This window comes from Camelus ferus, chromosome 23 (assembly GCF_009834535.1).
Source record: "Camelus ferus isolate YT-003-E chromosome 23, BCGSAC_Cfer_1.0, whole genome shotgun sequence".
Taxonomy (NCBI): Eukaryota; Metazoa; Chordata; class Mammalia; order Artiodactyla; family Camelidae; genus Camelus; species Camelus ferus.
The window spans coordinates 21,736,925-21,752,553 of NC_045718.1; the positions used below are offsets into that span (position 1 = coordinate 21,736,925).

Here is a 15,629-nt window from a genome sequence, read left to right on the forward strand (position 1 = left end):
GAGCGTGCCGTGATGAAAAATTATATATATATATAGAAGTCAAATTATAATGTTAGACCTATGAAGCTTACATGTTATAAACCAGTGTTACCTCAAAAAAACCCAAAAAAGCTGTAATTTTCTGTTCTGCCTGTCCTCCACCCACTTTTCCTTTTAGGGAGAATAGACTTTTAATCTTTTCTATTTTCATTTTTTATTTATCATGTGTATATTTCTGTATCTATAATATTAAGATTATACCTTTTTTTCTTTGATTAACAACTTATGACCTATCTATTGACTTTTTACTCTTGTGGGTAGGGATTTGACTTACCCCAGTTCCCCTGTTCCCCTGTATTATTATGTAATATTTTTAGTTCCTTTATTGACTATGTCTCTGTTTCTTACTCCATAACTATAGAAAGTACCATTTGTCCCTAAGATGAATCTAAAACTGTGTTTGTCCTTCCTTATCCTTCTTTAGCTCCTTTCACCACTTAGCTTTTGAAATTTGTGCTCGTATTATAGTATTTGTCAAAGGTGATAATATTTGTATTCTGTTCAATAATTGTAATCATGCTTCCATACTTAATCTATAGAATGATTTTCAATTCTGGAGTTCGTTAGACATCACCTGTAACATTTATATTATTATGGCTATGTATATATTATTGATTATTATATCAAGTAGTGTACCAAAATTACATTTTTTCTCTGAGCTTAATTGTGATTATTACTGTGACAATGTAGTTTTAATGGAGCCCTTTTTCCTTATACTACATCAGTAAATTAAATTCATTGTGCATTCTAGCTTGCTCTATATTTGGACCATGCCTCTTGTAGTTAGCCTCCAAGATGACAACCTATAATCCTTGTCTCCTACTATTCACACCTTTGTGTATTCCCTTCCCAGGATTGGTCTGTGTGACCAATAGCATAAGGAAAAGTGACAGTGTGTCATTTCTGAAATTAGGTTATAAAGGCTGTGGCTTCTCTTTTGGGGGTGTTATCTCTCTCTCTTTCTCCCTCTCTCATTACTTGCTCTGGGGGTTACCAGCTTTCATATTGTAAGGGCACTGCAGCAGCCTATGACAAGGCCCACGAGGAGCCAACAGCCAGCACCCAGCAGGCATCTGAAACCTGCCACAACCGTGTGAATGAACTTAGATGCAGGTTCATCTAGTCCCAGTAAACCTTTCAGGTGACTCCATCGCTGGTTGATAGCCTGACTGCAGCCTCATGAGAGGCTTTGAGTAGAACCATCCAGCTAAGCCACTTTTGGATTCTAACCCCCAGAGGCTGTGTGAGATAGTAATGCTTATTGTTGTAGGCTACTAAGTTTTGGGGTAATTTGTTACATAAAGCTATAACTACTTAATAGATTTTTTTTTAACCTGGAAGTAGAGTGCTGTTATTACAAAAACCAAAAATGTGGAGAGTGGCTTTAGAATGAATTGTGGGCTTTGAGGAGAGTGTTAGTCAGGGCCTGAAGTGTCTTGAAGAAGCTATTAATAGAAGCCTTCTCGTCTTTGATAAGACTTTTAGGAAAATTAGGTAAATATTACTACAAACTTAAAGAAGGGGGTGGATCTTTCTTATGCAGTTGCAGGAAGTTTAACAACACTGTTGCATATAGTTATGTGGAAATTAGAAAATGTACCAAACCAACAGGATAATGTACCCAAGGATATTTCCAGCCAGAGTATTTAATAAGTGTAGTGTGTTTTTTTTTTCTTGCTCCTTTTAATACATGGTGAGAGGAGAGAAAAGTTGAAGAATTGTTTTTGTGGTGGCTTAAAACAATAGAACTTAATCTTTTTTGTGGTTCTGGAGGCCAGAAGTCCGAAATCAAGGGTCTTGAGCCTCTAGGGAAGAATATATTCCTTGCCTCTTTCAGCTTTTGGTGACAGGGTGAATTCCTTAGCTTGTGACAGCATCACTTCAATCTTCAACACCTTCATCTTCAAACCTCTGAAGCTTTGTGTGTGTGAAATCTCTTTCTGCCCCTCTCTTATAAGAACATTTGTGATGGCATTAAGTGCCCACCCTGATAATCCAAGATAATCTTTGTATCTCAACGGCCTTAATCACATCTGCAAAGACTCTTTGTCCAAATAAAGTATCATTTAGAAGTTAGGAATTAGGACCTGGTATCTTTGGGGCCATTTTCCAGATTATCGCGTACTACATATTCACCTTCCTTCCTCCCTCCTTACCTTTCCTCCAAAACTTAAGATCATGAGGATATCCTGCTCTTTTACAAGATTGCCCTTTGGGTTTAGCATCCGTTGATTCCTTCATGAATGAATGTTTGCATGATGGCTACAAAATAATGATTTTTCCAATTCCAGCATCCCTTCTACATTAGCGATTTTCCTTCCTTCTTGCTTTAGGTATCTCTGTATCTTTGTACCTATGCTTTTTAACCTGTATCTATGTATCCATTTATACAGCTGTGCATTTGTATGTCCATGTATTATATCTAGCTCTATAGTTATTCATCTATCCACTACTTATTTGGACTCATATACCTGTTTTTTCCCTACTAGTGTAGAATTCATTAGTGTACTTAATTTTTTTGATACTCAAATTGTCCCAGCTTTGACCAGTAGGAGCCCTATTACTCTGACTTTTCTATCCTTATAACTTTACCCTGTCATTTTTTTTTTTTAAGCACTTCTTACTTTTAGGCATAACAAGATATTCAGTGCTCATCTTGAATTTATTGTGCTCTAGCCCTGGAATCTGACATCTCTTCATGGATCCCTGGTTGCTTTTTGCGGGAAATGGTATTAGAAACTATGTTAGTTATCAATTTGTTGCATTTTAGTTCCAAATCTACCTTTCATTACCTTGTTGAATCTGCTTTTCCAGCTGGCATGTGTACTCTTAATCAATTCAGGGCATCGGAGGGACGCCGTGGGAGACAGGGTTTAGGCTTACATCTGTCCCTGTTTGCTCTCTGTTGCCATTGGTGTCTGGGTGTGGGATGCCCAGTGGTGCCAGCCCTCTAGCAAATTTTCTTGTCAGTTCCTCTCTGGGGCTCCCTGTGTTCCACCTTCACCTGCTGGCAGCACAACAGCGTTTCCTGCTTGCCAGTCCCAGTGTGCAGTTCCTTGCTCACCAACTGGCCCTCCCACCATGGAACATCGGTGACTAGAGTAGCCCAGCTACCTTCTGTCACCCAGTGTGCTGCCACCACAGTCTCCATGAGATCTGAGTTCCAGCCTTGGAGAGGAGGCACCCCTTACAAGTACTCCCTTTGCTTCTCTCCTTTCACCCTAGGTTATTCCTTAGAGTTCTCTTCTGTTCCTTCTTAGTAGTTAATCCTAGGTAAATAGTTAATACTTCTTTATAAGACTTTCCCTGTTCAAATTGCTATGTGGATTCCATTTTTTGGCTGGACTCTGGCTGCCGCAGAGACCACTCTGGGCATTAGATAAATTGAAAAAGAAAGAATGAGTTAAAACTTAAGAGCTGGAGTAGTTATAGGCAATGATTTCGTTAAAATTAAATCCCATGGCAGGAATTTAAACGCTTGATTATACCTAGTTTGGGGAAATAGATACAAACTAGGAAGAGTATGAAGTTGCACGGTTTTGGGGAGGACACTTTGAAATATATCTTTTCCTAGAATTCTGCTCTTAGTAAATTTTACTAGGCAATATTTATCAGTGATTATTACACATTTTGGCTTCAGAAGTCTCCATGACACTCTTAAAAATAATCAAGCAGCTTGAACAACTGTTGTTTATGTGGTTGTATTCAATTAATATTTATCGTACTAGAAGTTTAAAAGTGTTACTGTATTAGATTAAGAATAAAAATACATTTACATGTTAATATTTTTACGAAAAATGATTTTTCCAAAGCAAAAAAAAAAAAAAAGTGAAGAGTAGTATTAGTTTACATTTGCGAATCTCCACTGCCTGGATTAGAAGACCGCTGATTCTTCTGTCTGCTTCTGGATCCATCTGTGGTGATAGCTGTGCTTGTAGTATATGAAGAAAATGTAGGGTCACACAAATGATGTAATTGAAAAAGGGAGGAGTATTTTAATAGCTTTTCAGATAAGATATTCTTCTTTGATACAGCAAAGTTTATGGTAATTTCCTTATTTTTATCATTGAAGTATATAGTTGATTTACAACATTGTAATAGTTTCAGGTGTATGACATAGTGATTTGATATTTTTATAGATTATACTCTATTTGAAGTTATTATAGAGAGTTGCATATGTTCTCTGTGCTGTATCTTATTTAATTTATACCTAATAGTTTGTACCTCTTAATCCCCTTCCCCTGTCTTGCCCCTCCTCTCACCCTCTCCCCACTGCTAACCACTAGTTTGTTCTAAGTATCTGTGAGTCTGTTTCTGTTTTGTTATATTCATTTGTTTGTTTTATTTTTTAGTTTCCACATATAAATGAAAACATACAGTTTTTGTCTTTCTCTGTCTGACTTATTTCACTAAGCATGATACACCCCAGGTCCATCCGTGTTGTTACAGATGGCAACGTTTCATTCTTTTTCATGGCTGAGTAGACAGTGGTCATTTCTTAAAGGTTTAGTTGCATTATGGAATCTGAAACCCCATCAGTGAGCCTTTGGTACTTTGTCATATTAAAATCCATTGGTCTGTCTTAGATTTGAATGGATCCTTTACTTAAGGCATGAGCTTGTAACATCGTGCATTGATCATTTGAAAAATGTTGGTCCCCTGAGTTATACAGGTTTTACATATGTGCACCCATTTCATTATTTAATTTCAAAAAGTTGTCAATATCACCACAGATTTCTAAAGGACATTTTTTAAGTACTGGGAAGCTGTTAAGCTCATAGTCACTCGACAGCTTGAATTTCTTCACTGACAATGATGCCATTTATTGTTTTCCTTGAAGTGGCAGGCTCACTTTGTTTATTTGTAAGAAAATATCTGCCAAGCCAGAAAGAGAAAGAAAAATGCCATATAATATCACTTACATGTGGAATCTGAAAAAAAAAAAAAGGACACAGGTGAACTACCAACTATTTATAACTTAGATGATTGATTTCTTGAAGATGTGTAAGCACATTTGACTGTCCTTTATGATTGGATTACTGCATTCTGTTGATTCTTATTTTGTGGTTGGCTTTATTCCTTTGATAACCATGTAAGTTTAAAAAGCTAAAGCTCTAAACTATTCTTAGAAGCAATGAACAGTACATATATGTAAATTAAAAAATATTTGCAGCATATCATATATATGTATTTACATGCAATATATTGTAATGTGCTCAAATTGTATCAATTGTATCTAATAAAAGTGAAAAATGAAAGAAAAGGAAATTACTCAGAGTAGAATGAAGATTTTAAGTTCTTTGCATGAGGGTTATGGCAAAATAAAGAAGAGGATTCAATTACAAAAAAAAAAAAAGAAAAAAAAATCTGCCAAATGTCCAAGTCTGAGTAGTTATAGTTTTTCCTCCCCCCCACAGACTTTTAAAAAGAAATAGCCTCAAGGGATTGAGGTTTAATAAAGTCAATAATTTTTACTGCTTTACCAAGGACATTCTTACGTGAAATTGGCATTAAAAATGTGTATGAGTGAGTGGCAGTAAGGAATATGATTACTAGTATGCATAGTTTGGTGCCATTGTCTTGGTTCATGCCAAGAGGTCAGTAGTTTTACTGCCTTGGGTTTTATATTATCAGTGCAAATGTCAATGTGGTGAAAAATGCAACCTCTGTCTTGGTATTACCATGAAAATGGTTTTGACCTTGTTGATCTCTTGAAAGGCCATCGGGGGCCCCCAGAAGTCTGTGGACCACACTTCGAGAACACACAACACATTTATGAACACTCATATAGGTACCTACACACGAGTTTCATTGCAATTTTGAATATAGGTACATACACACGAGTTTCATCTGCAGTTTTCAATACAAGAGAACTGAAACTGAATTTTCTTAATATGTGGTTGTATGGATGTGCCATAATTTAGCCAGTTAATAGAATTCTGCAGCTGTTTGAGATACACTGATAAGGAAAGATGTCCAGGATATATTTTTAAGATAGAGAAAACAAATGTTACATAGCAATATATTTAGTAAGATCCCATTTGTGTTTAAATAGACATCATATTTGTGTGGTGATGTACCTAATGTGTGTAACCTGTGATGGTGTGGGAGGAGGGATATTTTGACTTTCTGCCTTATACCCTCTGTACTGTGGAATTTAACTGCGCCCAAGTAACTGTAACTTCAATGTTGAGAGATATACAGATAAAAAGCTTGTCACTGGGTGAAAGGGAGTGGCTTCTAAATTGGTTGAGGTTCTTAGCTGTCATTGTCTGTTCCTAATGGATTATCTTCAGCTTTTCTCCACATCCTTATATATTAAAGAGTGAAAGTTTCTTATTAATCTTAGTAAGTAAGCAATTTATCTCTTTCAGTAAGTGCTACAGACCATTTGTAATACTTACAACTGCAGTGAACCCTGCAGGCAGCAGCTGTGAGTGTGTGGAGGGAATTGTTGGTTAATCATCTGTCTTTGTAGCTAGTCTAACATTTGTAGTATGTAAGCCTCAGCTGCGAAAGAGAGTAGTCCAGTTGTAATTTATAGAACTATCGGATATGTAGTTACTGTTTCTAGTGTTACAGTGAAAAGAACATGCCTTTTGGAATTAGATTGAGGCCCAAATTTTCCTTCCACTGTTTACTAGAGGTGCTATCCTGTACAAATTCACATCTGAACCTATTTTGTTATTGGTGAGATTAGGATTATAGCTTCCTGTTCTGAGGATTATATCCACAGGGTGTGTAGCTCAGTGGTTGACACACGTCAGCTGTTGTTAGCTCTCATCTGTAGCTCAGTTTGCCATTCCTCTTTGTACCGCACTCTCTTGTGTCTTCTTCTTTAGTGTTGCACTGTTCCCCTGAGAAGTTTCTGGTTAACCTTTCAGACTTTGAGCTCGCTCTCTCCTTCTCTCCCCCTGCCCCGACTCTGTTTCCTTTAGGCTGAGTTAGTTGTTTTTACCTTATGGTTCAACATCTCACCAGTATGACACTTAACTCACTTTATTTTTCTCCAGTTTTTAAAATTTTCAAATTTACAGAAAGACCCCAAAGAATAGTATAGTGAACACTTATATACCTTTTGCCCAATTTCACTGGTTAACAATTTGCCACATTTTTCTTTATCTGTGTGTGTGTATGTATGTATCATTGTTTTCCTGAATCATTAGAGAATAAGTTGCAGATATTGTGACATTTCGTCCCTACTTCCCGTATTTTCCCTATAATCATAATACCATATCACACTAAAGAAATTTAACATTGATGTAATAATATTATCAAGTTTACAGTCCGTATTCAGATTTCTCCAGTTGTTCTAAAAATTTTTTTTTAAGATTTTTTTTTTATGATCCAGGATCATGCCTCTAGGTTTGTTTCTTTAGAGTGTTCCTTACGCATTTTTTTGTCTTTCATGACATTGACATTTTTAACGAGTATAAAACAGTTGTTTTGTAGGTTTCATAATCTTGATCTGATGTTTTCTCATGATTAAATTTTTTTTGTTATATCTCTTGTCACAGTATGATTTCTTGTGAGAAAGGGAAAAGCAGCTCCAGACAGATCTAACAAAGAACTGTCCTGCCACTACCTATTTGGTTGACCTTCGTGTTTCTTAGTGTTGGCCTGACAGTCACAGCTAGGCTGAATTATTCTCCTGTTGAACATAAACAGTTTCACAAAACAGGAACATTAGACAAGGCCACTCTGTATCCTTGGATCAAGACAAAAACAAGACCACACTGTAATCATGTCTGAACACTCGTAAAAACATAACATTGTTCAAGTCACAAAAATGATCAAGCATATTTTCATTCTAGTTACCCTGATAAATCACAGTGTTAACCTCTCTTCATTCTTCTTGCCTCATAGTAAGATTTATTAAAATCATAGAGTCATAGAATTAGAATTAATAGAATCATAGAATTACTCCTACTTCCTGACAGCATCCAAACCAAGGCAAGCAAAGCCCCATTTCTTTGAACCTCTCCCAGCAGCACCTATCACAAGCTCAAATCCTGTTAAGTCCTTTCTATTACCCTCTAATGCCCCAGGATTCCTCATAGTATATATTCTCCTTAGTTGCAAGGAGTCATAAATCCAACTTGTTTAACCAGAGGTATGTTCTTGGTGCGGTAGAGTAGAGGGAACTCACACCTGAGAACCTTGACCTCTCTCTTTTTCTTTTTCCTCTGTGAATGAATTTTTAACACAGTTAAGAGCACCAGGCTTTTCATGTTGGGTTCATAGTGGCCAAGGATAACTTACAGTTTTGAATAACCAGTTTTTGGTCACTGACATTTGTATTTTTAAAAAGTTGTAAACTCTGCTTTCAGGAGTTGTTCTACATAACTAAAAAACATAAAAATCTCAAAGGTAGCTTGTAAATCAAAGAGGGAGAGTCTTTATTTCTGTTAATTTACCAGCTTAGTTAGAATGTTTGAAGTTGGTTTTCCTTCCACAGCTTTTAATAACAAACCGTTGTTGAGTAATTTAGGGAGTGATGGAGTGATTGAAAGATAATATATACACACTCACACACAAATAATATGGTGCATAGTTTATAATATATAGTATATAATATTGCATAATAAACCTTAGGAAAAATTTTTTTTACATTTTCTATCGTAAATTAGCTGTAATTTTTCTACTCTGTTCACAGGAAAATAAACACTGACTCTGTGAATGGAAATTTAAAAGAGAAGTTCTTGTTTATGATTTCTCATTATTGTTTTTTAACTGAAGTTTTAATGATATGAAAAGATTAACAATTTGAGGATAGCCACTAGGGTGTTGTCTCCCTTTAGGATTACTGTTGAATCTTGCTACTTTTTAGTTTAATTTTCAAATTAGATAGCTTTGTTTCATATAGTAGGGCCAGTAGTTATTGCATTAAAATTCATCTGCTTCTCTTTGTCTATGCTACCAATACTGTTTTTTTTTTTTTTTTTGTTATTCTGAAATATCTTAGGAACAAAGAAGTGAGCATGTTCTTTGATCATATTTGTTCTGATGATAGGATTCAGTGTAATTGAACCTTTTAATGCATTGGCCTTTATTTTTGGCTGTACTCCACTCTGAAAAATGTTCTAATTCATCTCTGCTTGTCCAAGATTAGTGGAGCAGAAATGCATAGATCAATAGAAATATAACAAAGATGCACTTTTGACATATTTATTCTATTTAGAAGTTGATATATTCATTGCTTAAGCATTTTTAATCTAGTTTAATAAGGAGGTGGGATGAGTCATTGCTCACACTAGGATTACAGCAGCCAAATTTTTATGGATTTGTTTCAGGTAGTAGGTAAGAGTTTTTTAAGATGTCATCAAATATTAGGAAGTTTTTTTATTAAAATTTCTCAACAAATAATTCATTTAAAGATAGTATCAGGAAAAAAAATAAAGATAGTATCAGGTGGTCTTGTGGGTTGAAGCATAATATAATGTATGCATTTTCTGGATTTCTGTTCTAAGATTACAGATGTTTACAAAATTACTAATATTAATTACAGGCATAGCAGTTTACTTTTTTGTTTAAAGGATAAATATTTTGGACAATAATCATAAGCACTGATGCATACTTAATTTCTTATTTAGGCAAAAGAAGGAATAATGGACATTTGGCTGTCATTTTAACATACTTAGCCAATGGTTTTTCCCCAAGATTGAATATCTTAGATTGTTTTCAGGCCAGAGAATTTGCTCTACATATTATGGCTCTTGGAAGTTTGTTTCCAGATAGTATTTTTAATAGGTAAGCTAGCAGTATCATTTTAGATATGTTTTTGTCATTGGGAGAATTTAATTGTTTTGTATAAACTGGGAACTAACAGAAAAGCAGATCTGGCAAAATGGATTGTATTAGATTTGCTTACTTGTGACAAAATTTACAACCAAGTAGACTTCAATTTCTTTCTCATGGCATAAGATCTGGAGGTAGCTTCAGGCAGGGCAGCTCCACAGTAATCAGGAATCCAAGCTCCTACATTACTGCTCTGTCATTTAACCTCCCATGTCATAGTCCTTCCTGGAAAGGGAAAAGGAGATAGAAGAAAAAGAGGGAGGCCAGGAAAAGAGGGTGTATATCAGTTGTCTGTTAAAAGAGCTTTTTGGGAAGCTGCAAAATAACTTTTGTTAATATGTTATTGGCCAGAATTTAGTCCATGTCCACATGTATACTGCAAGAGAAACTGGAAATTATTGTCTTTTTTTTTTTCCTACTCAGGGCTACCATGTACCTAGTTAGGAATTGGGGATTGTTTTACTTAGAAAGAAGGTGAGAACAGATATTGGGATAGCAACTGGCAACCTATCCCATAATAAGTAAAGTAGCATACGGATGTTAGGGATCCTCTAATTGATTGCCACTTTATTAAAAGTTTTTATTAGTGGAAAATGACTATCTTCTAGGATAGAATGTTCCACTAGAAGGTCATTCTTTGTGTTAGAAAGTTTTTTTAAGTTTTTATTATTCACTCATACAGTCAACAAAAATAGATTGTCAGCATGTTCTGTATGCTAGACACTGTGATAGTAAACTTGAATATTCAAAGACACTATGGTTTATTAAGTGCTTACTTTGTGCCTGGTATGGAGCTGTTTGTTTTAAGTACGTTGTTCATTTTCCCCATTTTATAAACTAGGAAATAATCCGCCTAAGGTTTTATAGCTGGTGAATGCTAGAACAAGTAGTTTGAACCCAAGTCTATAACTCTGAAGCCATTTCTTTTAGTTATGATCATGAGTATCTTTTAGTTATTCACTATAAGCATGAGACACATTGAGCTGAGGTATTTAGTGGTTCAGTTTCGAATTCTTGCCTTGGATGATATAACTAGCAATATCTTTATGCCTCAGTTTTCTATTAACATTTTGCAAAGCCACTTAAAAAGTGTGGGATGTACTACTCTTTTGATTTTGAATTTTTAAAAATCTAAATGGCAATCAGTATGATACATGGCATGTGACAGATGCCACCGGTAATTCTGATCTGAGAGTAGTCCAAAATGATCATGTTTGGAAATGTCTTAGCATTCAAATTGTATATATATCATTAAAAAAAATTCTATGAAAACCATCTTTTGATCACCTTTAAACCAGAACTCACTGCCGCTGTGTGTATTTTCCTTTTTCTCACAAGCATGCTTTCATATACGCTGACAGCACCACACATGGAATTTGGCTTGAAAGCTTTTTGCTTCAAGCTGAAGCTTTTGACCCCACTGATATACAGATGTTCTCATAATTTCCTCTCTTCAACTCCTTTATAAATCAAAAAGAGTGGGAAAGGGAAAATTATATGAGTAATTACAGTATTAAATTACTATAGAAAACCATTTGAGTTCTTTCTAATTCTCTTTTCAACTTCAGTTTCAAATTGCCAGGTTCTTAAATGGTGAGTTTTTTATATTGACAGGCTTTTTGTTATGACTGCACTGTTTATTTACTAGTTGACACCTCTGCCTCTTGTTTTATCGAAAACACTTTTCTTTTCTGGTGGGAGCACTACTGATTCCAGTGGCAGAGACTAGATTTGACTTTGAAGACTGCACGATAAGCACAGCAAACAGGCAGGGATAGGCCTGCTTTTCTAAACTGTGAACACAAACTATTAAGAACTAGCATTTGGTTTTTCTTTCTTTAAGTGTTGATTTTCTCGTTTAATTCTAGGGCGATTTGATGAAAGTGTTATTGAAGAGAGGAGACAGTGTGCTGAAGATCTGCTACAGTTCTCTGCCAACATTCCTGCTCTCTATAACAGTAAACAGCTGGAAGATTTTTTCAAGGTTTGGTAGTCTTTCTGAAATGTTTTGTACTATATTAAATCCTTTTGTTTTCTAATTTGTAGTGAAACAAGATTCAATCCTTTTTTAACAGAAAATGTCATTTACTTTTGAATTTCATTATTCACTAAAATAAGTAGAATAGCTCAATAACGATGTCTATGTCATGTCTTCTATTTTTGATATACAAAGGTATACGACGTTTGATTCACAGATACAAAAAAAAGAGGTGTTGGTGGTAAAGTGGTGAGCATAGCTGCCTTCCACAGATACAAAAAAGTGGATGCAAAGGGCTTAGAGATTTTCTAATGCACTCCATCATAATCAAAATACATTAAGATATTTAAATGTGAAACTCCAGGAGTTATCACTTTTTGAGGTGCCTTTTCGGTGATAGTCTTCTTTTTGGACAGAGACCAGTATAAGTCCATTTTAAATTTGTTCTAATTATACTAATTTGTGTAAAGATAGAACAAAAATAGTCACTGTACAACTTAAATAGGTGGACTAATACAAATTGTATTACCAGAGATCTTTGCATATTAGTGTTTTAAGTTTCTTGACATGTCTTCATGCTGGGTTCATTGTCATTTTTAATAGTAATTTTCTAGTTTATTTTGTACTAAACCTGTGCTGGTTGTCGGTTAATATCAATGTCTTTGTTTATAATATTGATGTCTTAATTTTCTAATTGCATTCAGCTTTCTAGAAAAAAGCTTAGTGATAGTGCCATAATTATTTTTTCCTTTAACTAAAACTGTACTGAATTGTATAAATGTAATTTCTTAGAACATATAGGCAGCAAAGTATATGAACATCTTGCAAAAGGATCTTACCAAAGTATCTACAAAAGGAGTTTATTTTTTATGACCGATTTTAATTTACTGAAGAAAGTTAATCTTTTGAAAGATACTACAAACTTATGACTTAGAAATAGAAATAGTAAGAGAAAAGTTTGTAGTAACAATAGGATTCCTGCTGATTGTCTTTTTTGCTTAATTTTTCATTACTGTGCAAACTAGGCTGAGATGATGAATTTGGATTCTGCTTAAGAACTAATGCAGATCTTTAGGATAGAAGGCCAAGTCAAATTGGTACAGTATTTAGCTTTTTGCTATGTATAGCTGTTTCTGTGTGACATGGAATCTATGCTTATAGAAAAAGTCAGCATTATTAAGCAAGAAGAATATTGCTTTATAGAAATTGTGAAAGGCAGTCTTGCACATTAACACATGCCAAGGGGTAAAGAAGGGATATAGAAGTTAGATCATAGCCTTTGAACAATTTAAATAAAAATTAGCTGTTCATTCTGACTTGTTTCACATAGCTTAATGCTTTCAAGTTTCATATATGTTGTAGCATGTAGTAGTACTTAAGTCCTTTTTTATGGCTGAATAATATTCTATTACGTGGGTATGAATATACCACATTTTGTGTATCCATTCATCAGTTGATAGACATTTGGATTGTCTCCACTTTTGGCTAGTATGAATAATGCTTCATTTGGTTCTTTTTTAATAATTTGTGTTTATTTATATTTGCTGTTTCATGAGTCATAGCCATCATACTTTCCTTTCTTTTTAAAAAATTTTTTTCCTTCCAATTTTATTAAGATGTAATTGACATACAGCACTGCATTTGTGGGGAGAGATTTTATTTACGTATTTTAATGGAGGTACTAAGTATTGAACCTAGGACCTCATGCCTTCTAGGCATGTACTCTACCACTAAGCTATACCCTTCCCCTTTCCTTTAACTCTTTTTTTTTTTTAACATTTTTTATTGATTTATAATCATTTTACAATGTTGTGTCAAATTCCAGTGTAGAGTACGATTTTTCAGTTATGCATGAACATTTATATATTCATTGTCACATTTTTTTCTCTGTGTGCTACCATAAGATCTTGTGTATATTTCCCTGTGCTATACAGTATAATCTTGTTAATCTATTCTACAATTTTGAAATCCTGTCTATGCCTTCCCACCCTCCTCCTTTAACTCTTTAATAATGATTTTCTTCAGTTATTTGAACAAAATTATATGTAGCTGCTTTGAAGAATTTGCTTCTGAGTCCAATATCTTTGACCCCTCAGTCTTAGTTTCTGTTGACTCTTTTCTCCTGTGTATGGTGCACACACTTTACTGTTTCTTTGTGTGTCTTATAATTTTGTTGTTGAAACCTGAAAATTTTGGTTAATACATTGTAGCAACTCTGTTTCTGATTTTTTTTCCCCTGAGAATTGTTGTTGTTTTGTTAGTGGATTTAGTAACATGTCTGTACTAAATCTTTTGAGCCTGTTTTGTTATGCAGTGTGTGACTGCTAGTATCTCTGCTCAGTTTTAAATTTTTACTGTAATTTTTCATTTAAAAAATTTAATTTAATTTTAGGAAAAAATTTTTTACTGTATATTTAAACCTCACCCAAGCTATGCTTATACAGGGGTAACCAGTCAATGATTGGTCTTTGCTTATAATTAAACACTTTGTTTCATATATGCTTCTCCCTTATGCTCATGATTCTTTGTGTGTTTTCAAAGTTCAAACAGTTTTTAAGTTTGCCCTAGTTTTTATCTTGTGGGATTTCTTGCATGTCCTTTTGCCTGTGCACGATCCCATGGTGCTTGTCCAGGGATTTGCAGATAGCTTGATCCCTTTTCGGTTCTTCCTGCACAGATAGATAGGTAGGGAGCTTATTAAGAATCCTTATGGCTGTGTTATTTTCTGGATCTCCCTGTTAAATGTCTGACTATGTGCTGGTCCTTTGCTTACTGCAACTTCATGCTTGCTAAGCCACTGTTCCTTGCCATTTGTTTGGCACTGAGACTGCTACTATTATTGATAACACTGTTTGGGGTGGACTTCTTTCCTGTGCTTAAGTCTAAATTATGCCAGCCTCTCTGCAAGTGAATCTGCTGATTTTTAAGTCTTGCTTTCCATTGTACAATTACCATGGCAACCCAGAGCTGGGATGGAAGATGGGAGCAACCCCAGGCAAGGATGCCATAGACTCCCACAGTTCTTACCTGTGGATCTGTGGTTTTTCATAAGTAGCCACTTACTCGTTTGCTTTATGTTTTTGGTCAGTTTCCAGAGGTCTCAAATATTGTTTTGACCATTTTCCTTTGATTTACCATCCATTGCCTTCTGGGCAGAGAACATTTGCTGATTTACCACCGTATTTGGATATCCCAGCATACCCAAACTCCTTCCCTGCCATGATTGACTCTTCATTAATCAAAACTTTTGAGATGCTGTGTAATAAGAGTTTCTTTTTACTGCATACTCAGAAACACCAAAAAGTTGATGTTTTTGTACTAGAGATTTTAATAGAATTGTGGCATATTTTCCTATTACTTCCCTTAAGTTCCTGTAGAATAGTTTTAGTTATTTTATTTCATTAAAGATTTATTCTTTATTATTTATTTTGTGTAATAGTGTTTGTTAAATTGGGTAAGTAAAATTTCTCTGGGATTAGGAGCTAAGACATTTTCACATTCTTTAGTATTTTGCTGTTATCTTATAAGCAGATCTTTAAACAGTAATAATAACAAATAAAAATTTATTGAGTGCTTACATTGTTCTAAACACTTTGCATGTATGAAATATTTTAGACCTAACAAGTTCTTGTGTTAGTTATATAGACATTATTTTTATAGACAGTTTATAGGTAGATAACTTAAAGTCACAGACCTGGTGGTGGAAGAGGTGGTCAGTAGTTGAACACTTTCTGTTAGGTGAGATTGTACGTAAGGTCAACTTTGTCTATTAAAGTTCTCAAGAATACTTTTAAGAATTTCTTAGGATTTGATT

At 34.7% G+C, this 15,629-nt stretch overlaps 1 protein-coding gene across 3 annotated transcripts in view; it reads left to right on the forward strand.

Moving 5' to 3' along the window:
* Positions 1–15,629, forward strand: part of RPS6KC1 (ribosomal protein S6 kinase C1) — a 142,702-nt gene that overhangs the window by 22,257 nt on the left and 104,816 nt on the right. For all 3 annotated transcript variants that reach the window (XM_006193290.3, XM_014566511.2, XM_014566512.2), the window contains one exon: positions 11,706–11,821. In XM_006193290.3, coding sequence (XP_006193352.1) covers positions 11,706–11,821 — 116 coding nt within the window. The remainder of the gene's footprint in view (positions 1–11,705; positions 11,822–15,629) is intronic.